Source organism: Pygocentrus nattereri, chromosome 4 (genome assembly GCF_015220715.1).
Source record: "Pygocentrus nattereri isolate fPygNat1 chromosome 4, fPygNat1.pri, whole genome shotgun sequence".
NCBI lineage: Eukaryota > Metazoa > Chordata > Actinopteri > Characiformes > Serrasalmidae > Pygocentrus > Pygocentrus nattereri.
The window spans coordinates 7,393,180-7,414,995 of record NC_051214.1 but is presented as its reverse complement, the minus strand read 5'-3'; the positions used below and the strand labels follow the sequence as shown (position 1 = coordinate 7,414,995).

At 40.3% G+C, this 21,816-nt stretch overlaps 1 protein-coding gene across 1 annotated transcript; it reads left to right on the top strand.

Annotated features, from left to right (window-relative positions):
- The first annotated feature begins 9,354 nt into the window (after positions 1-9,354).
- LOC119263173 (CMRF35-like molecule 6) lies at positions 9,355-12,767 on the top strand. Its single transcript, XM_037537506.1, has 6 exons — positions 9,355-9,469; positions 9,947-10,261; positions 11,312-11,404; positions 11,510-11,599; positions 11,679-11,743; positions 12,640-12,767. Exons 1-6 carry the CDS (start codon positions 9,421-9,423, stop codon positions 12,745-12,747), a joined length of 720 nt encoding a protein of 239 aa, XP_037393403.1. The 5' UTR covers positions 9,355-9,420; the 3' UTR covers positions 12,748-12,767.
- The last annotated feature ends 9,049 nt before the right edge of the window (positions 12,768-21,816 follow it).

Sequence of the window (21,816 nt, the reverse complement as noted above, 5' to 3'; positions counted from 1 at the left end):
TCTAAAACCCGGCCATCTGCAGTAAGTCATCCTGACCACACTGGTCAAAAGCCACCCCAGCATTCCTCATCCCCCCAAACACAGAAGAAACCCACCAACAGGCCGTGGAAGAAATACCAAACCCAAAACTAACTAAAAAACAAAAAAAACAACAATTCACCAAACCACGGACTAAAGACTGAGTCCAGCAGGCCACGCAAACAGCGAGATAATCATTGTAATCATTTATACCCCCGAGGCAAAACGGCAGCTCGAACATCAATGCAGGATGCAGTTTCACGCGAGCACCAGGTGGTTTGATCCAGTCGCGCTTGCTGGATGCACCCAGGAAACATTCGCACGTGATGTTTAGACACTACCGGCAGAAATGTTATTTAACTGACCATTTCATACTCACAGTCCGGCCGCAACGCCGCGCAGAAGCTCTTTAGTTTGTAACGCCAGTCACCGCTGGTTAGTAGAGCTGCAACCAGTACAACACCCAGATCAGCAACACGCTCATGCCAAACAGACTCACTAACTGCCCCTCTACTGACATTACCTGAGAGTTGTACCCGCGGGATACGAGCAAAGGGATTCCTGAGATGCAATAAGACCTAAATAAAGAAATATACTGGGCGCCAAGAGCCAACACTAATGCTAACCTGCACCAACCTCGCGACGAAAGGATGAGCCGGAAAGGGTGGGGGCTCGAGGGCAGATACACTGGGGTCTCCACCTGGGCCTCTTTTAAAGACCCACATACAATTTAACCCTTGTGTTGTCTTGCGGGTCAAAAGTGACCCACTACCATGTTTAGCTGTAGAAAAAAATACCCTAACCTATCTTTTTCCAACTTGAAATTTTATGACTTTTCCTAAAGGGATCCCATCATAAGAAAAAGTGATATTTTGTTTTTGTTTATGTTTCCATGTGAGCTGTACACCACTAGGGTACAAATATTGTCTTATGGGTCATTTTTGACCCGTGAATTATAAAAGCATTTAAACACCAGAAAAAAAGTTCAAAGGCCACACACAAACTCTCTAATACACACACACACACCTACACACACACACACACACACACCTACGCACACACACGCACACACACAAACACACACACTCACTCATCAAAGAAACTGGATTGATGTATGAATTGAACTTGCTTTTGACCTGCACCTACACTCTTGATCTGCAGCTAACCCCTCTCATCACACAAGCTCCCAAACAAAACAAACAACAATCTCAGACATAGTAAAACAATAAAAACAAATTCAATATAGAGGATATAAAGAGACCCTGAATCAAAGTACCCCTAGTTCGTTCCTTGCTGAAGCCATGAATAGATGTCTCAGTGCTCAACAGGTCCTGGATGAGATATTTTCAGGAGCTGTGGAGGAACAAGAGGATGAAGATGTATCTGAAGAGGAAGATGGGGAGGAGTGCAACCCAGAGGATGAAGCATCTTCAGATGAAGAAGAAGAGGAAATCCCTCAAGCTGACAGAGAGACTTTTTGGTCAAAGAATGGCAAAATTGCATGGTCCTCATCAAATTCAGACAGCAACCAGGGAAGAACTGCAGCATCAAACATCATAAGGATGACTCCAGGACCAACAAGGTATTCGGCTGCCCATGTCCAGGACATTTCATCCACCTTTCTCCTGTTCATCACACCAGCCATCGAAAAAATCATCCTGGAGAATACAAATTTGGAGGGTTTCCGGAAATATGGAGAAAACTGGAAAAATATGGATGAGATTGACCTGCGTGGCTACATAGGGCTTTTGATATTAGCAGGTGTATATAGGTCCCATGGCGAGGCTACATATACAGAAGGATGTTCCTTGAGCAGTTGGGAAAGGCTCTTGTCACCCCGTGCATTGAGAAAAGGGAGTGCCTGCCTCGCACAGAAGCCACTGCAGCCATTGTGGAAGCTGTTCAAGGAGTTGTATCTTGTCCTGATCCACCTGAGGCTGCAGCACGGTCAGTCAAAAGAAAAAGGTGCCAGTTCTGCCCCTGGAAGAAGGACTGCAAGACAAAATCTGTGTGCTGCACATGTGAGAAGTACATCTGCAAAGCCCATTCTCACGTTCGCACATACTGTCCAACATGTGCTAAATAGAGTTGATGGTGAAAAGTGTTCACAAAATCAAGTAAAATTTTGTTTTATTAGTGTTATGAGAGAAGTATTTTAATAATTCACTTCCTAAAAATTATAAAAGAATAAACTGTTGACAAAAAAGTTCCAGATAGTTGACTGTTTTTTCCCTTTTAATATAATTAATTCAGATGTAATTACTTCACATTTATATTATAGCAATAATAAACCTCTACTGTGTAAAAGTAAACTTTTATGACAGTGTAATACTGTTCACTGGTGATCGTCTTTGTAATGTGTAATGCCCTTTGGTAGGGCGGGTCATTTTGGACCCATAGGACAATGGGAGTAAACAGAATGTTAAGATCACACAAGGGTTAAATGACAGTTCACCCTTAAAAGCTGACAGCAGGATTAGCCCTTTGCCTGCCACAAAGGCAACACTGGGCTACTGTCCATTTAGGAAAAATGAAAGCTGTGTGCAGAGCTTCATCACTTCATTCAGAAGCTGAAACTCAGAGATAAAAAGCCACTCACCTTCAGAGACATGAAGCCCAATGAAGAGAAGATAGAAATTCAGCAACATCCTCACTAGTAAAACAACATTGAGATCACAGCACACTGACTGCTCCATGCCCAGCACTACACTAGCCCTGTATACCACACTGAGTCCACAGCACACTGACCGCTCCACACCAAGCACTACACTAGCCCTGTATACCAGACTGAGTACACAGCTCTCTCAGCAGCTCTTCACTGGAGTCTAACCCACTCTAATGTCCGTGCAGCTTACAGGAGCTGTGTTTAAATCAGCTAGACCGGAACTCTTATGACTTTTAGAAAATTTAGCATCAGCTTCTTCAGAATCACAAACCACACAGAGCGACGTGGTGGAGTTGTGAGAACACTGACTTTTTCCCGTTTTGCACTTCACCCAATTGGACTCATGAAAAGGGCAAATAAAGACACCACTCTTGTGTCTCATATCCTTGCAGAAAAAAAGACCCATATACTAGCATGAATTCCATGCTGGTTTAAGTTGGTTTATGCAGGTTTTTGCTGACCTGCTGCTGGATGTTGCTGCTTTAGCTAGTCACCTACCACGGTCATGCTGGTTGACCAGCATACCAGCGTCCAAACAGAACATATGCTGGTTTATCAAGCAGAGATGATTGTCCCAGTTTACAGCCATCTTATTTAACTCTTCATTCTCAAGGAAAGCAGTTCCAGATATGTTCCCCTGGCGGTTCCTCTGCTCTCCTACTGTCCTCCAATATACACACTTTAATACACTTTGATAGAATAATTATTGACTTTAATACCATGTCTGGCAGCTCTGACTTTAATATAGTTCACTGCATTTTGTGTTTCCTTTAATGTATCATCTCTCCTTTCTGTGGTCTCATTAGTTTTTCTCTCTGGCCCTTTTTATGGTACTGAGATGAGAACTCATGCTGCTGAAACATCTATGTGGTCTATGTCTCTTTTTTCCAGTAGCTATAATAGTATTAAATGACGCTATGATTCAGTGGGTTTAGCCACACTGACAGGAAACCTGATGGGGCCTCACAGACACAAACACCTGCATGAGTGACCCAGAGTGCTTTATTTATATATGCGTGGTAATATCTCACTTCCTGTGAGAGAAAGCTGAGCGTGTTTGGCTGCCACTTCTCACTGGAGGGTTTTTTCCACATTTGCTTCTTGACGACTTCAGATCGAACAGTTTTGAACTAATCTTTTGAACTTGGGCTTGTCAGGTCTGTCAATGAGGTGCAGCTCACGCTTTGCTGATTGCTGGTTAATTTAATCTCATGAATAACCATGTTTGTGACTGGAACTGGATTCAGTGGCTTCATCAGTGTTTGTAATAGTGATATTTCCTAGATTCATCTGGCTGGAGTGTGTCAGCAGTTCCTGCAGGATGAAGGCATTGGAGCTATGGACTGGCCTGCCCGTTCCCCAGACCTGAATCCAATTGAATCCAATCATGTCTCGCTCCATCCACCAACGTCACGTTGCACCACAGACTGTCCAGGAGTTGGCGGAAGCTTTAGTCCAGGTCTGGGAGGAGATCCCTCAGGAGACCATCCATCACCTCATCAGGAGCATGGCCAGGCATTGTGATTTTGTTGTCAGCACATTCAACTTTGTACAGAACAAAGTATTCAATGACAATATTTCATTCATTCAGATGTAGGATGTGTTATTTGAGTGTTCCCTTTTTTTTGAGCAGTATATATATATACACACATTATATATATATATATATATATATATATATATATATATATATATATATACATATATATATATATATATATATATAGAGAGAGAGAGAGAGAGAGAGAGAGAAATAATAAATAGTGAATATCTGGATATTAATGTATTTGATTAACCATTTTCAAGGTGTCAAGGATAAATATGGACCCAATAAATTCTTGTTACTTTTTACTCTTTTTATGTTTATTTGAATTATGCATATGCCTTTATTCTAACGTATATTGTGATAAACTCACCGTTGAGGTCAATTGTTTAAAAATTTGCTTAGATGCCTAAAACTTTCACACAGCGCTGTATAATCGCACCTAAACTTATTAACAGAATTAACAGGAATAAAAACAGACACAAATTAGGCAGAACTAGAAAAATAGACATAGATTTAGTAAACTATAAAAGAGTAGGAATAAAAGTATATCCATCACATATTCACATAGCATATTAGACGGATTTGTTGTAATTACATGAGAGCAGGTGCTGCATTAAGTGGTGTGAGGTAGTGGTGTGAGGCAGCACAATGAATATAAGCATAACATTGAGTATCAGCAGTGTTTACAGTCTAAAGTGCACAGTGAAAGCATTATTGCAGCAGCAGGTTATGATATATTGCACATTGTGTGTTAACAGGAGAGGTGATATAGTGATGTGGTTCAGCTCAGTTTAGACAGCAGGAGATCAGTACCACCTCTGCAATAAGGAGACTCTTTCAGTGATTCTTTGTTGTCAGTCTGCAAATGGTTGTCTGAGTGAATTGGCTTTAAACTGACACTTTTCTTCTGGGAGGAAGGACAGGTTAAACTGTACACACACCTACATTTACATTAGTTTGTGTGTTTATTGTCTAGAGTAAAAGGCAGATGGTTTGGGGAAACCTTAGCTACTAAAACACATTAAAGCAGTTATCTCTTATCTTCAGCTAAGTTAAGTTAAGTGATACCTTTTTGATCCCACAACCGGGGAAATTCCACCTCCGCATTTAACCCATCCGTGAAGTGAGACACCACAAACACACTAGTGAACACACACACTAGGGGGCAGTGAGCACACTTGCCCGGAGCGGTGGGCAGCCCTATCCACGGTGCCCGGGGAGCAGTTGGGGGTTAGTTGTCTTGCTCAAGGATACCTCAGTCATGGACTGTCGGCCCTGGGGATTGAACCAGCAACCTTCCGGTCACAGGGCCAGAGCCCTAACCTCCAGCCCACAACTGCCCAAGAGACCGTGTGCTGTGCTTACCATTAGAAGTTTGAGAGGGTACTGTGATGGAAGTGGTTGTACTGGTTGAACTGTTAACCTCTGTACTGACAGGAGGGCTGTATTACCAGTGTAGGAATAGGACAGCAACAAACACCACTGTAAATACACAGTAACATTAAAGCTATTTATTGTAATTTACCCAATCACATCAATAAAATACAGAAATTCATTCTTTGGCATTTAATTCAGTCTAATGATAATTGATCAAAGTTAAAGAGTGAAGATTTGTAATATGTATCGAACAAAACCATAACGAGTTAGTTCAGATCACATTTAGTTTTGATTTGATGCAAAACAGACCAAGAGAATGTTTTACCTTCAACAGTGAGTGTCACATCTGTGTGTTCACTTCCTTTAATATCACACCTGTACAATTCTCCATCCTCTTTAATCAAGTATGATATGAATAGAGAGGGATTTCCTGGAGAGTGACCATATTGGAAATCTCTTCCCGTGAGTTGTTGAGTTTCTTCCATGTGAACGTCTCAGGTTTGGTGCTCAGGTCAGTGCAGGGTAGCAGTACTGACCCTTCTGTATGTGCTTTTTTAGCAGAGTGTAACCTACATACTGATAAGGTAAAGCTAATCACACACTGTCTGTGTTTGATATCACTGTTGAAAATAATTCATTAAAAAAACACAGTCAACTTAATTATTTCAGTGAAGTTTACTCAGTTAAACTTAAGGCAACTTTCTGGTGAGGAGAGTAATCAAACTTTAGCATTAGGTAACAAACGTAAGTGAAGTAAATTATGAGTGGAGCTAGTTGATCAATCGTACACTGAAATACTCTGAGAGAGCAGGAAAGGAAAAAGGCCAGGGCTGTGCCCAAAAAGTCTAAAAGCCACTCATTTTTGCTACTGATCTTCTTCCTCTCCTCTGGGACCCGGAAACTTTGTCCTCTGTGACCTGCTCTGAACATGTGCTGAAGCAGCTACCAATGGGGAAGACGTAACGCGTAGCGAGGAGGCGGACGCATATACGGAGATAAACGACTTTTATTAAGGGCAAATCCAGGGTCGTGGTCATAACAGTCCAGGTTCAAATGGCCAACACGGACGTATGGAGAGTCAGACATGATGATACACACAGGAAAATAACAACAGGGGCTGGATGAACAAACACCAAACAAAACAATTAAAACGGTACTTAACAACACATCCAACAACATCCCAAACAAAGACCAGCAACAACACAGGGGGAAAACAAAGGGCTAAATACAAGATGGATAACAAGGGATAACAGGACTCAGGTGAAAACACAGGTGGGAATAATCAGGGGTGGAGTCACTAAACGAGGGGCCGGACAGGGGACCAAAACAAAAAGCACATGGACCAGACCAAAACACGAACACATGGACAGGACTGGGAGGGGCCAATCATGACAGAGGATACATTTTACAGATTTTAAAATGTCAATATTGCATCCACACACACAGAGGAATGGTGAAGAGTGGAGATCTGTGTAATATAAAATAGAAATCTAACTATATTTTGAAATCTGTGTTTTACATATCACTGCATTGTATAATTTGTACTTGTAGCAAAATAAAATAAACTTCTGGAATAGAAAACTATACAAATAATCACAAAAATGAATTGGCTGGCTCTGGATATCGGCTGAATTGGTTACTATATTATTAATTTTATTACTGTATTATCCCCTGACCTCATAACATCCCAGCCTTTTCACATACTAAGCCATAATATTCAGTATACTGAATGTGCATTTTATTGATAGTACAGCATCCTTGAGTTTGGTAAAGATACAATATAAATGAAGGTGGTAAGGAAGATAATGCCACTGCATTTAGTACAACTATTGTTTGCCAACATAACAGCACTGAGTCTTCTCTTGGTTATAAAGCGGTTAATGTGATTGGATAAAACAGAGCGCAAAAGAGACCTCTCCTCAATACAGAAACTCTCCAGATCCACCAGTATTCCAGGTCTCTTTTTCATTTACAATGGTTTTTTGGCCTGGTACATGACTAGCCATGTTTCAAATGTAATTCTATGGTCATTTTGATGCCCTTCTGGGAAGATTCAGTCATCACACAGGATATCAGCCCAAAAACATCACATGTTCTCTTTCATTCTTAAAAACTGGTGTTCACACTTCTTTTATGTCTCTACCTTGAGTGTTTTTTTTTTAAAAGCTCTAATTTTGTGTCTTCTGGCTCTAAACCCCCCAAACACATACACACATTTTCTGAGCCGCTTCTCGCTCAGGGTCACCGGGTGTGCTGGATCCTATCCCAGCTGTCATCGAACGGAAGGCAGGAAACACCCTGGACAGGTCACCAGTCCATTGCAGGGCAGACAGAGAGACACGCACTTTCACACACACACACACACACACACACTCACACCTAGGGGCAATTTAGCATGTCCAATTGGCCTGACTGCATATCTTTGGGCTGTGGGAGGAAATCGGAGTAAAACCCACGCAGACATGGGGAGAACTCCACACAGAGAGGACTCTGGTCACCCAGCCGGGGAATCAAACCCCGGCCCTTCTTGTTGTGAAGAAGCAGCGCTACCCACCTTTACACCCAGGCCTTCTTGTTGTGAGGCAGCAGCGCTACCCACCTTTACACCCAGGCCTTCTTGTTGTGAGGCAGCAGCGTTACTCTAAAACCCAGTTTCACTTAAAGTTTTAGTAGAATTAAGCAAACTATCTAACATGCCTTCCTGGTGTAATTGTAGTTCTGGAGACTTGTTGACAGTGTAGATCACTATTGCAGCTATCTGTATTCTGTATCTTGTGTGTAGCAGATGTAGAGTTTCCATGTGTCACTACCAGCATTTGTTTGGTGCCCCTCCCTTAATGAGCTGTCCATGATTAAGGTAGGAGCACTAAAACTGACTCTCTCAGGCAAGACAGAATGAGAAGAACACTCGTCTCTCAGCCACCAGTATAGAGAAAGAGAACAAGAGAGTGAAAAGCACTCTACAAAGAGCTAAAATACGCCTGCAGCAGCCACACCTCTGACTACAGTCACAACAAAAAGACATAGACCACAACCATGAGATCACATCTCATTTACTATAAAAAAGCCAGAGAGAACAACTAGCAAGATCACAGAAGCGAGAGATAACAGTTCAAAAGTACATGTGGTCAGAGCTGCCTGCACAAACTTTTAAAGAGTAAGAACTCACAGTTCTGAGAGACAGGATTATTTACTATATCTACAGACCAGTATAACACTGCTGAGAAATGGCTACAAATCCATTTATAAAGTGTTTATATACATAACAGAATTCACTTGAAAATGGATTAATCTCCCCAGTAAATGCAAACACGCTCTTAAAACCAGAGCAGTTATTTATTTGGCTGTTTATTGTCTTCACTTGGCTGTGATGTGAAATGAGGAAACTGCAAAAGAGGAGACAATGGGTGTCACAGACTATGAAGAAGGTGCTGATACAATCTATAAAAGTCAGAAGAGTTCCGGTCTAGCTGATTTAAACTCAGCTCCTGTGAGCTGCACGGACATTAGAGTGGGTTAGACTCCAGTGAAGAGCTGCTGAGAGAGCTGTGAACTCAGTGTGGTATACAGGGCTAGTGTAGTGCTGGGTGTGGAGCGGTCAGTGTGCTGTGAACTCAGTGTGGTATACAGGGCTAGTGTAGTGCTGGGTGTGGAGCGGTCAGTGTGCTGTGTACTCAGTGTGGTATACAGGGCTAGTGTAGTGCTGGGTGTGGAGCGGTCAGTGTGCTGTGTACTCAGTGTGGTATACAGGGCTAGTGTAGTGCTGGGTGTGGAGCGGTCAGTGTGCTGTGTACTCAGTGTTTTACTAGTGAGGATGTTGCTGACTTTCTATCTTCTCTTCACTGGGCTTCATGTCTCTCAAGGTGAGTGATGTTTTTACTGTTACTGATGTGATGCAAATTGGAATTTTTTGTGGCCACCAAAAAAACTGCAGTTGGCACATGTTGAATTGTTGATGTTAATAATGTGATATACTCAAACACAGCATTAGATTTACATATAAGTACATGTACACTGCTGTGAAAACAGTAACAAGACAAGTATCTTCATGATGAATAACTTTACAGGAGAAGGCAAAAGTATTCTTTACTGTTAATGTAAGTCAGAGTAATGAAATCTTTTGTTTCCATTTTTGATCACTTTTGACCACTGTGGGTCCATTCATCCTGAAATGTTTACATTATAGAAAGGACAACAACAATACTCATTTTTAACTGCTCTGTTTTTCTTTTCTTTAGTTACAGAAATGTTTTTTTTTCATGAAAAAAGTGTTATAAATGGTATATATTTAACATATAATAATATAATTAATTTGATGTAACTGGTGTGTGTTTCTGCAGGCTGTAATCTGGTGAACAGAGAACAAGTACTGGATAACACAGCTCATAGAGGAGGGTCAGTACTGCTGCCCTGCTACTGCCCTGACCTACAGACCACACCTGAGGAATTCAGCTGGAAGAAAGACAACACAAAAACAGACAGACGGGAAGAGATATCCAGTGGGAGTGGTCAGTACAGAGACAGAGTTCAGCTGTTTAATGGTCACTCTCCAGGAAATCTCTCTCTACTCATATCACACCTGACTGAAGAGGATGGAGGAGTTTACTGGTGTGCCATTAAAGGTGCTCATTTAATCATCAGACTGACTTTAAAAGGTAAAGTGTTTATTCCTATTACATTTCAAATCTTATAAAAATAGCAGTGTAGTGAACCAACTCTAGGAGTTTTAAGTATCACCCCCTTCATCACTGTTCACCTACACTCATATGCAAATGTTTGTGTGCTCTGATCAAATGACATTGTTGTTTTTCTAAGTAAAAATAAATGAACACATCCTCTGCAGAGACACTTCTGCACACTTTAATGTACTGTTTACTTTTTTTTTTTTTTACATTGTTTCAATTACTGTTTACCTGCTTAATTGAACATCATGCAGTGAAAAAATGACCTGTACCTAAGTTACGGCACATTTTCCATGTTATACTATTACAAGTTATCTAAAATTTACAGATCAGTGCCTTTTTATGTGTGTTTCCTGAATAGGATGTGTTCACATATTTTCCTTTATGAAATCTAGAAAACGTGTCATTTTACCAGATGTATTAAAATGTTTTTATAGGTCTATCTGTCTTATTATTTATTTTCATTATTCCCTCTGTATTCTTAAACATGAAAAAAACAATGTCATTCGCATCTGCATGAGATTCACCCTGTCATTGCTTTCACTTGTTTTTTGATAATCATTAATTCCATGTTTATGCATTTGATTGTTTATTTTATCACTACTGTGATGAACATTCATTCTCAAATTTCCTTCTTTTTCATGATTTTATGTGCTCATGTGCACCTTTGTGTACTTTCTACTGAAAGTCCCAGTATGTCCACTTTTTCAAAACAGGAGAAAACACAGTACAGTGAGCCAAAACATTATGACCACTCACAGATAAACCGAATAATGTTGATTATCTCATAGTGATGATGCATGTCAAGTCAAGGTCTGAGGCCAACTGGACATAGTTGTGTATTGATTACACGTCTCTGCTGTTTAGCTTTCTTGTCCTTCTATGGTCAATTTTAATGAAGGCTGATCTGGTCAATGAAAATCATTTGCAATAAAAGTTTCATGCTAATGTTATTGTGTATCTAAAGGGAGCTTTTTGCTGTTCTATTACTGCACCTGACTGTCAAACCTTCTCTCTCTACAGAGGGTCCACCAGAAACTACAACATCTACTGCAGTGGTCAGTGTACACACCGGTCGAACCACTTCAACCCCATACTCATCTAAAGCGCCTAATAGTAAGTGCAGAACACTGACTGCAACTGAAAGCAGAACGTTACAGCTTTGTCAGGTTTTTGTACTGATTGTTTATGTTAAATGCAAACTTTTTCATTTCTTTCTAGACACAGGCAATTCTATGCTTTTCTTCATCTTATTCCCTGCTCTTCTTCTCCTGCTGGGACTCGGAGGAGTCATCTACTGGAGATGCAGAGGTACACGCACACCCTAGGACACACACTTTTGAGATAGTTGCAGTATCGGTGTCTCACTCTGTCTGGATTCATTCTGCAGGATGGAGCCGAGGGCAGACGGACGGCAAAGAGCAAGTAAGGACAAACACAGAGCAGCAATCACAGGTGAGTTCATATATCCCAACATTTCCTATCCATTCATATTCCATCATGTCTGATCACATCTCATCACTTCCAGTCATATTCTGTCATGTCCCATCATAGCTAATCATATCCAGTCATGTTCCACATTGTCCCATCATAACCCGTCATATCCTGTCACATTATGTCACAGTCCATCTTATCTAATCGACAGCCCTTCATAATCTGCACCTATTGTGTACCATCATATTTCTACACGTCCCATTTCATCCCACTGACAACTCTCATCCACATTTTACGACTACAATATTTTATTTACTCCTCCTGTCTTCATATTCCTTCCAGCAGTATTACTATCAGGTATATCATACTGAGTTGCCAATTTATTAGGCACATAAGTCTAAGACTGTGTCATACCTTCTGAGCATAGACTCTTCAAGGTGCTGGAAAGCTCACTAACACCTTCCTGGAACACTTTGGTGATAATTCATGCTATGAGACATGGTGCATTAATATACTGAAGTCTATGATACAAAAGGAACATTGGGTTTATTGGATGAAATGACATTCAGTTCTTAAGGGGTTCATTTTCGATGGTCTTTTGTTCACTTTGCTGTTCGTTACATCATTGGCCACCAATTTGGTCTTAAAGCTAATTTGAGACTAACCCTGTTGAGATCTCAGCATTCTCCTGTTGCCTCTCTGATGCACGACCTATTTGTGTCCACATGATCATTAATCACTGAATGTACAGTGTGAGTGAGTCTAATTAATAGTGTACCTAATAAATTGGCACTCAGTGCATATCAGTATATACTATTCCTACTGAAGAAGCTGCTCCTGATAGTTTAAGTCAAGCTCTGATATGGTTTGTAAAGTGTTACCGTTGTGTGTTAATTATCATTTGTGTTCCTCTACAGGATGAAGTGATGTACGCTACTGTCGTCCACAGTAACACAACCACAACAACAACCACAGTTATTGATATTGAAGAAAAAGCAGAATACGCCACCATCAGAGTAAAGTAGTAACACCACTCAAGCCATGCTTTTTCATTTTCTTTCTTTTTTCCTTTTCTAATTCACAAATACATAAATATATTAATAAATAAAGCTTTAGCTAAACATTCACTGACTTGTTTCTTCATCAACTTGTTTTTGAATCTGCTTCTGGCACAATATACATTACAAGCAAAGTGCGGCTCAATTAAACAGCTATTAAATGAATGCCTTTTAGCTCATACCTGAACATCTTTTTCTATGGCATGTTGGTCAGACAGCTGTAAGCAAAATCCTCTGTTCTGATTGGTTCTCATATCTGAAGGAATTTTGATACCAGCCTTCAGGTTTCACCTGTAGATACAGATCTTCTGTATTGTAATTTAGCCCCAGAGCCATAGTTTACCACAGCATATCCTCGCCTAGCCTCTGTGACTTAGTAGGGCCTGCTGCTGTTTTTCTTCACACTATGCCTTTTTTGCCTTATACCTCATACACTTTGTCCGTTAAAACGTCTGCCCTGAGTCCATCATCCAGTCTGGTTCAGTAAAATGTTCAGTTCAATGTAAAGATTCAAAACAATAAAACGGAACTGACGTCTCAGTATGAAAGCATCTTGGTTTTGTGGTTGCTTAGGTAAAGTCCCTCTAAACTAACCTCTGCCCTACTTCCCCCTGGCTGTTGAGGCCTCTTTCATATTGCACATGGTTGCTTTCACCTTGTTTTTCAGGAAATCCCAATGTATCTTACAAGCAGCTGAATTAAGCTCCCTAAATACTGCATTTCTGAAATACTGATGTAAATATTGTTCTTATTGTTTGACTTTTGGCCAGTGAAAGGTAGTTCTAAGCAGCAGAATTTAGGTTGTTAGACTTTTGGGTTCATTTCCCAGAAAAGGTGTAAGCCTAGTCCTGGACTGCACAGCATTCTGAGACTCTTGTTCCCTCATTATTGCACTACTTGGAGGTAAACTATTCTAAAAACTTTCCTAAATTTGTGGTAAATCAAATGAATGAATGTCTGAATTTGGACACTTTCTCATTATGAATCTGTGTCAGTATTCACCAGCCACAACAACCAACATGAGCAAAGCTGAAGTTTCCTTCTTATTTGTAATCATTGGTGTAAACAGCATTAAAGGTAATGGGGAGCCAATGTTAACATCAGCTAACTAATTAATGTTCCTCTGTATATTTCGTAGTAACTAGAGACGTGCAATGCACTTCAGTTAAGATTCAGTGGTTGTAGCGATCAATGGTGTTTTCTAGAAATTGTTGGAAATTTCAGTGCCCTCAAAATCACTCCACTGATAGAGAGAATGACTAAAACCACTGGCTAAGTGGCTATCAAGTCACTTCTGTGAGTTTAAACTCCTGATTGCAGCTACATTTGATAGACAAAAGACTACAGACTCATACAGCTACTTGAACCTACACAGAGCAAAAGGCTGCATTACCCACAAGCACACTTTGGCCTGATAGCTATCACAGTGGTGTGGAGGCAGAGACCAATGCTAGACAGAGGGCTTTATCTGTCCATCAGCAAAGACACAGAAATAAATCACATGCAGTATAGACGGCCGACCACACTGCACTGAGATTAGCAATGCAGAAGTGTGAAGAAAGCAATGCATGCTGGGACCATAGTGTCTCATAGTAATATAACACCTTAAAACTAAGGCTGATAAAGACTGACATGCAAACTCAGAGTGTTTTACTGTGAAGTGCTTCAATATAACTGATGTAAACTGAAATGGTAAGTTAGACTACATATGTCTTCTGAGTTTTTGTATGTTCAGTGCTGTGAAAAAATATTTGCCCCTTCCCAATTACTTCTATTTTTGCATATTTGTCATGCTTGAATGTTTCAGATCATCAAACTAATTAAAATATTAGACAAAGATAACCCAAGTAAACATAGCATGCTGTTTTTAACTGATTACTCCATTTATTGAAGGCCCTACCTGGTCCTATGTTAAATAAATAAAAAAAAATGCCCCCTTAGCTTCTAAATCAGTTACCCAAATTCAGTTGTGTTCAATTTCACTAGCCACACCCAGGCATGATCACTGCCAGACCTGTTGAATCTAAACATCACTTAAATAGAACCTCCCTGGCAATGTGAAGAGGACTAGAGGGTCTCAAAAAGCAGCACATGATGCCACGTTCTAAAGGGATTCAAATACAGATGTGAAATAAAGAACTATACCAGTCTGCAAAGGGTTACAAAGCCATTGTTAAGGCTCTGGGAATCCAGTGAAGCACAGGGAGAGCTATTATTCACAAATAGAAAAAACTTGGAGCGCTGGTGAAACTTCCCAGGAGTGTCCAGCCCACCAGAACTTCACCAAGAGCACATCAACGACTAATCCAGGAGGTCACAAAAGTACCAAGATGAACATCTAAAGAACTGTTGGCCTCACTTGCCTCAACTAAGACACAGTTCAAGTTCTACAAAGCAGAGTGGGTCAAAGTTCCTCCACAGACTTATTGTTACTGCCAAATGTGGCACAAGCAGTTACTAGATTTTTAAAGAACACACACACACACACACACACACACACACACACACACACACACACACACACACACACACAGATGATCTAAACCGCTTATCCTTCTGGGTTGGGGGGGGGTTACTGGAGCCTATCCCCGTTGTAAGAAATTAAAACAATTAAATAAAATTAAATACATAACACTGTGTAACTTATTTGTAACCATCATATGTAATAGCTTTCTGTGAGGCACTAAACTCTGCAGATGTTTGGTTCTCATCGCCACCACTGTGAACAATTCTGATTCGATAAGTCATTCAATAGGCAATAATCAGAGTGTATAGCTACAAATTTCCTGTAAATCTATTACATTGTGCAGTTAGAGCATGTGGAGTGGCCAATATACAGTATAATATCTTATAGACGAGGTAACCAATGCATTTTAAGGCTCATATGAATAATATCTTCCAATGTCAAGTGGCTGCAACCTAAAGCAGCTTTAAATAAGATAATAAATGGACCTTGTTCATCAGAGAGGCAGATCAAATGATTGGCCTTTTTCTGTGATAAAGAACAATAAGCTGTAATCATCACCCATCCCCCACAACTGTGGTTAAGACATTTACCCAAAAAGAGGAACCGCACGGCCAAGCCTGGAGGCCCAGAGGAAGGAAGTATGTTTGTGCAAGTGTATGTGTGTTGCAAGCACAGATCTGCGCTTAGAAACTAAAGAATGAGAAGGGGGTGTTCATATGACCCCTGTTTACATGATATAAGCTACTCTAGGACTCGACTAGGACCTCACAAAGTTTTTGTATGTTGTTTTTTTAATGATTAATTTAGACGGTTTTGATGGCTGACAACCACACAGAAATTTACTTAAACTTAAGTAGAATAATTAGAACTGATATGTGGAGCTCTTAAATACCATTTAGCACTGCATCTCCCAAATACCATCACTTGGGAATGATGTGTTATAAATGTGATACGAATTGAATAATTGTTCATAGTTTTAATTTAATGGCCATAAACTTAAAATTACAAACATGTCATCTTATAATTAATGGCATAAGCTCAAGCACTCCCTTATACTGCTTTTGTGATATTCAGTGTCTATGCACTTGTTATGTTATCGGCAGCTTTCAAATAGTGTTGTTCTTTAGTTTAAGGCCTCTTATGTCAATGCAGTGTAGCCATCTGATGTCATATTGCAAATACTGACATATATTGATCATAAATACTCAAGTATTGCTTAAGTGTCATGCAATGATTATATGTGTCTATCATTAAGTTCATTCAGGCCAGGTCCAGTATTTTCACTATATTTTTGGACAGGCTGAGAGACCCACAGTGGCTCTTGCTTGGCCTGTTCCTGTGGTGGAAGGCCGGTCGCTCCCTAAAAGCATGCTGGTTGCTCACATAGCCAACACTGTTGTCCTTACACCAGCCTTGGAGCCAGCAGTGCAGCATATAAAGCCTGCTGAATACTTTGCTTCCTCTCTGGTAGGTGGATCCTGGCCTCAGTTCTCTTCTTTATGGTGTCTAGAAGTAATCTAAAATGCTCCTTGAGGACTTCACTTGACGGGATGAGATGTCATTCATCCTCCACATGAATGACCACAGTGCTGACATCCTCGTGTTTGCTCAGAGCCATGGGAAACCGCTTGGAAGGCCATCCAAGGCCTGGTTACCTGGAAAACAAGTGATAGCAGCATTACATCTCTCACTCCGGGCACTCTCCTGAGTCCCTGTCCAAGACACTGAAGCAAGAGGAGAGCTGAGGGCCTTGAACCAATTACTGGAGGTGAAATCCAGTAGAGGAGGAATTGGTGAAGACCATCTTTTTTCTCCAGTCACACTTGCATTCCGAGTCCTGCTCCATGCAGGCATGAAGATGGGCAATCCCGGTGTTAGCTGTGGATGTAGAGCTTCATCTGATGGAGTAGAAGTCACCTCCGGACTTGTTGGTCCAGAAACTGCCTTGTACAATGCATCCCGGACTGCTTCCAAACAAATTTTCCATGTCTGGAGCTCGGTCTGCCACTTCAGGAGGCCTCTGATCTGCTAATCCAACAACTCCAGCTCTGTGCTTAGAGTCCAGAGCTTGTGTTCCGCGGTGGCCACCATTTTCTCTAAATAACTAACTTTCTCTAAATAATTAACTAAATAAAAATAAATAAACAGAAAGAAATAAGTTAAAAGATAAGTATTCAAGAGAAGAAAGTAACTTGAAACATCAATAACAAGATTAAAAAGTGAAGTATAGCAAACGGTACACAAGCAAACACACACACACACGTGCGAGACGTGCAACTTGTTTAGTCAGAAATGGCATCAGCCTGGCACACGTCTTGAAAAGCCACATCACTCATAACCACAAATACGACCTCGTAGTCATGACAACAGAGAGCAAGCAGAGGCCAGTGCTGAGAAGAAACAAACCACTGACTACAATTCGCTATGACACCTCCTGTAGACCATCCACACTGCACCAAGATTAGCAATGCAGAAGTGAGAAGAAACAAATGCATGCTGGGAATCTTCACGAACTGCCCTATAGTAACATCTGACTGAAATGACTGATGAAGAAAGCATTCCTCAGACATGCTACATATCTATGTAAAACGTCATATAAATGCAATGTAAATGTTTGTGCCACATCTAGCAGCAACAACTGCAACCACATGCTTGCTGTCTGTGGTGTGGTGCAATTTTGGCCCTCTCTTCTTGGCATAATTGCTTTTATTCAGCTACACTGGGGGACTTTCAAGCATGAACGATTTGTTTAAGGTCCTGCCACAACATCTCAATAGGGTTCAAGTCAGGACTTTGACTCAGCCACTCCCATATCCTTAACTTTGCTTCTTTTAAGCCATTCAGAGGTGAACTTGCTCTTGTGCTTCTGATTGTTATCTTGCTGCATTACCCAATTGTGTTGAGCTTCAAATCATGGACTGAAGACTGGACTGATTATTTCAGTTATGGCAGGTTGGTCAGACCCTGAAGCAACCAAGCATCCCTACACCATCACACTACCACCACCATGTTCTACTGGTGGTATGACACAGTTATTAGAATGGGATGGTCTGATATTCTTAGGGGAAAACAGTGGTAGCGTTATGCCAGATGTAACGGGACCCTGTCTATCAAATAGTTCCCCTTTCAACTCACCAATCCACAGAATATCACCCCAAAAGGCTTGTGGGTTACCAAAATGTTTTTGGAAAATGTGAGGCTGGCCTTTGGGTTAGCAGTTGATTTCATCTTGCAGATCTCTCATAGATACCATTTTGACAAGTCTCTTACAAATGGTGAAAAGATAAATGATCCTTTCGGAGATGTACAATTGCTGCAGTTCCTTAGAGGGTTCTTTCGTGACATCCTTGATGTGCTTGGGGAGGAAATTTGCCAGGGACCTTCTGGGAAGATTCACCATTGTTTTGCATTTTTTTTGCATTTAATGACCTCACTGGAGGCCCGGAGACTTTATACCTGGCTTTGCACAACATTTTAGACTAATATACATTTCAAAACTTTCTCGTCTGGAATGAACAAGGCAAAGTGTGTGGCTTGTTGAGGCCTTTTCACCTATCTGACATTGCTGGAAAGATTCTTTTTAAATAATGTTTACATTCAATAGCAATCAAGCCAGGGTGTATCTAATTTTATTGATCCCAGTTACTAAATTTGGTTAATTGATTTGTTGTGTTACTAAGTGGGGAATTTCTTTGTGTTTACTCAGGATGTCTAAGTCTTGTATGTTGCCTAAATTTTGTCTGAAGATCTTTCATCTGAAACGTGACAAAATACACAAAACCCTAAGAAATCGGGGGGCAAAAACTTTTTCACAATTTGGTATGGCCTATGCATTCTACTCAAAATGATATGCTTGGGTCCTTGTGGCTTCTTTAATGTCTTTAAGGTTTATTTTCTTTGTGAGCAGTAATGCATATTAGAATTCCTACTACTGTCAGATTCCACACAGGCAATGAATATTGTGCACATAACAACACATACAACAGTGGTGGAACACGTCTATGGATAATTAACATATTTAAGTAATAAATATAAGTAATAAACTTGCTCTATGTGACAAGAAACAGGCTGTAATACCCCACCACCCAACCCCCACCAACATGTATAAGACACTAGTCCAATAAGAGGCCTCACAGTGGCCTCACAGGAAATATGGATATATTTGCGCTTGCAAGCAACAGTGGGTGCCAGACATCAACTGCTCAGTGACAGAAATACCATAATAGTTCTTACAAAGTAAAGTGTGTGAGCATGTTGTATGACCACTGAGGGCCACCCAGGGCCTAGAATGGGACATAGCTAAAGTTAGCTTAGCTACATTTCCATCAGTGGTACAAACAGTGGACAAAGGCAACTCAACAGAAAGATAGTATTCTGGGTAACCAATCGTGGAGAACTACTTTTGGTTCTTCAAACCTTTAAGACTGGAAAATACACTTTATTTTGTCAGGTGCACCAACCAAATGTGTGCATTTTGTAGTTCTACAGTTATTATGATTTACAACCCCAACTCCAATGAAGTTGGGACGTTGTGTAAAACAAAATAAAAACAGAATATGATGATTTGCAAATCCTTTTCAACCGATATTCAATTGAACACACTACAAAGACAAGATATTTAATGTTCAAACGGATAAACTTTATTGTTTTTTGCAAATATTCACTCATTTTGAATTTGATGCCTGCAACACGTTCCAAAGAAGTTGGGACAGGGGCGTGTTTACCACTGTGTTACATCACCTTTCCTTTTAACAACACTCAATAAGTGTTTGGGAACTGAGGACACTAATTGTTGAAGCTTTGTAGGTGGAATTCTTTCCCATTCCTGCTTGATGTACAACTTCAGTTGATCAACAGTCCACGGTCTCCGTTGTCATATTTTGTGCTTCATAATGCTCCACACATTTTCAATGGGAGACGGGTCTGGACTGCAGGCAGGCCAGTCTAGTACCCACACTCTTTTACTACGAAGCCACGCTGTTGTAACACGTGCAGAATGTGGCTTGGCATTGTCTTGCTGAAATAAGCAGGACATCCCTGAAAAAGACGCTGCTTGGATGGCAGCATATGTTGCTCCAAAACCTGCATGTACCTTTCAGCATTAATGGTGCCTTCACAGATGTGCAAGTTACCCATGCCATGGGCACTAACACACCCCCACACCATCAGAGATGCTGGCTTTTGAACTTTGCGCTGAAAACAATCCAGACAGTCCTTTTATTTATGTTTTACACAATGTCCCAACTTCATTGGAATTGGGGTTGTAAAGAAACTGGGACATGACTCACATATCTAAGGTTGTAAAATAAAATTTACTGTAATTTTTCAGATGTTTACATATGTTTCAAAAGGTAATGCGTGAACCTTAATAATAAGAAGTTCTATTGAAGTTGACAAGAGATTGTTTATTGTTTAATGTAGTTTTCCTTTTAACACTGGGACATTGTAAGGGCTATATAGGTTTTTACATTCACAGTGTTGTACATCTTAATTGTCTGTTTCTAACATAGTTATATTATTTCTGTGGTGAGGAGACTTGTGCTTTATAGTGAATGACGTCACAGTGTTGGCTGTGTTTATGTGAATCCAGCATTCTGATTGATTCCTAATGTTTTGTATTAACATAGTGTGAAGGTATTAGAGTAGGTGGTGTGATTACTGCACTGCTGTCAGAAATAGGATATAGACTGATATTATCACATTGTTAAACATTATTATGTTGGAAAATTGTACTTTAGCGTGCATTTTTGCCTATAGCTCATCATTATTTTGTTGGTGTTGATGGTTTTACTGAGAAAACGCAAGAACTTGAGAAGTCTTATGTGACAGACTGGATGAAGCACAGCTAAAGCACATAAGAGCTCAAGTTCAGGATATGTTTAACTTTTTATATTTCAACTCTCTGTACTCATATGGTCTCACATCACAAAACTGTCAGCAACTTTGAACAACTACTCACAGTTTGCAGTGCATAAAATTATCAAAATCACTTTGACTGTAATTAATTACATTTTTACTTCTAATAAATGCTACTTATATCACTGATGCTCAAAGTGTCCTTGTAGTAAATGTCAGATAATTCAGTTTGAGTTTTGCCAGAATGTCCTTTATAAAAATTAACGCAAAGATTTCAGACTTGTAGTTTTATTAGCTCATTATTATCAACTAATGCTTGAACTAATACAGCTTTTAAGTCTTTGGACTTAACTCTACTCTCTGGAGTGATTGAGCAACAAGTAAATTCATACCTAGTTTGAAAAGGTGGAGAAAATCAGTGCAAAACTGACCAAATAGGTGTCAATTCACAATTCTTTACCCACTTTTTGCATGATTCTCCTTTTCTCCGTTTCAGGCAGCTTTTTATATTATTCATGTACCAATACAGCCAGCCACTGTCCGTGGTGCTGAAACAGCACTAATTGATGTGGACAGTGACCTGATGTGGCTACAAAAGGCTAGCTGCTCTCAATCTCACTGGAACAAGAAGCTCACTGTTAGGTGAAAAGAACATGACACTTTCTTCCTTTTCTCTCTGGTCACTTTTTAATCGCATCACTTAATGCATGTAG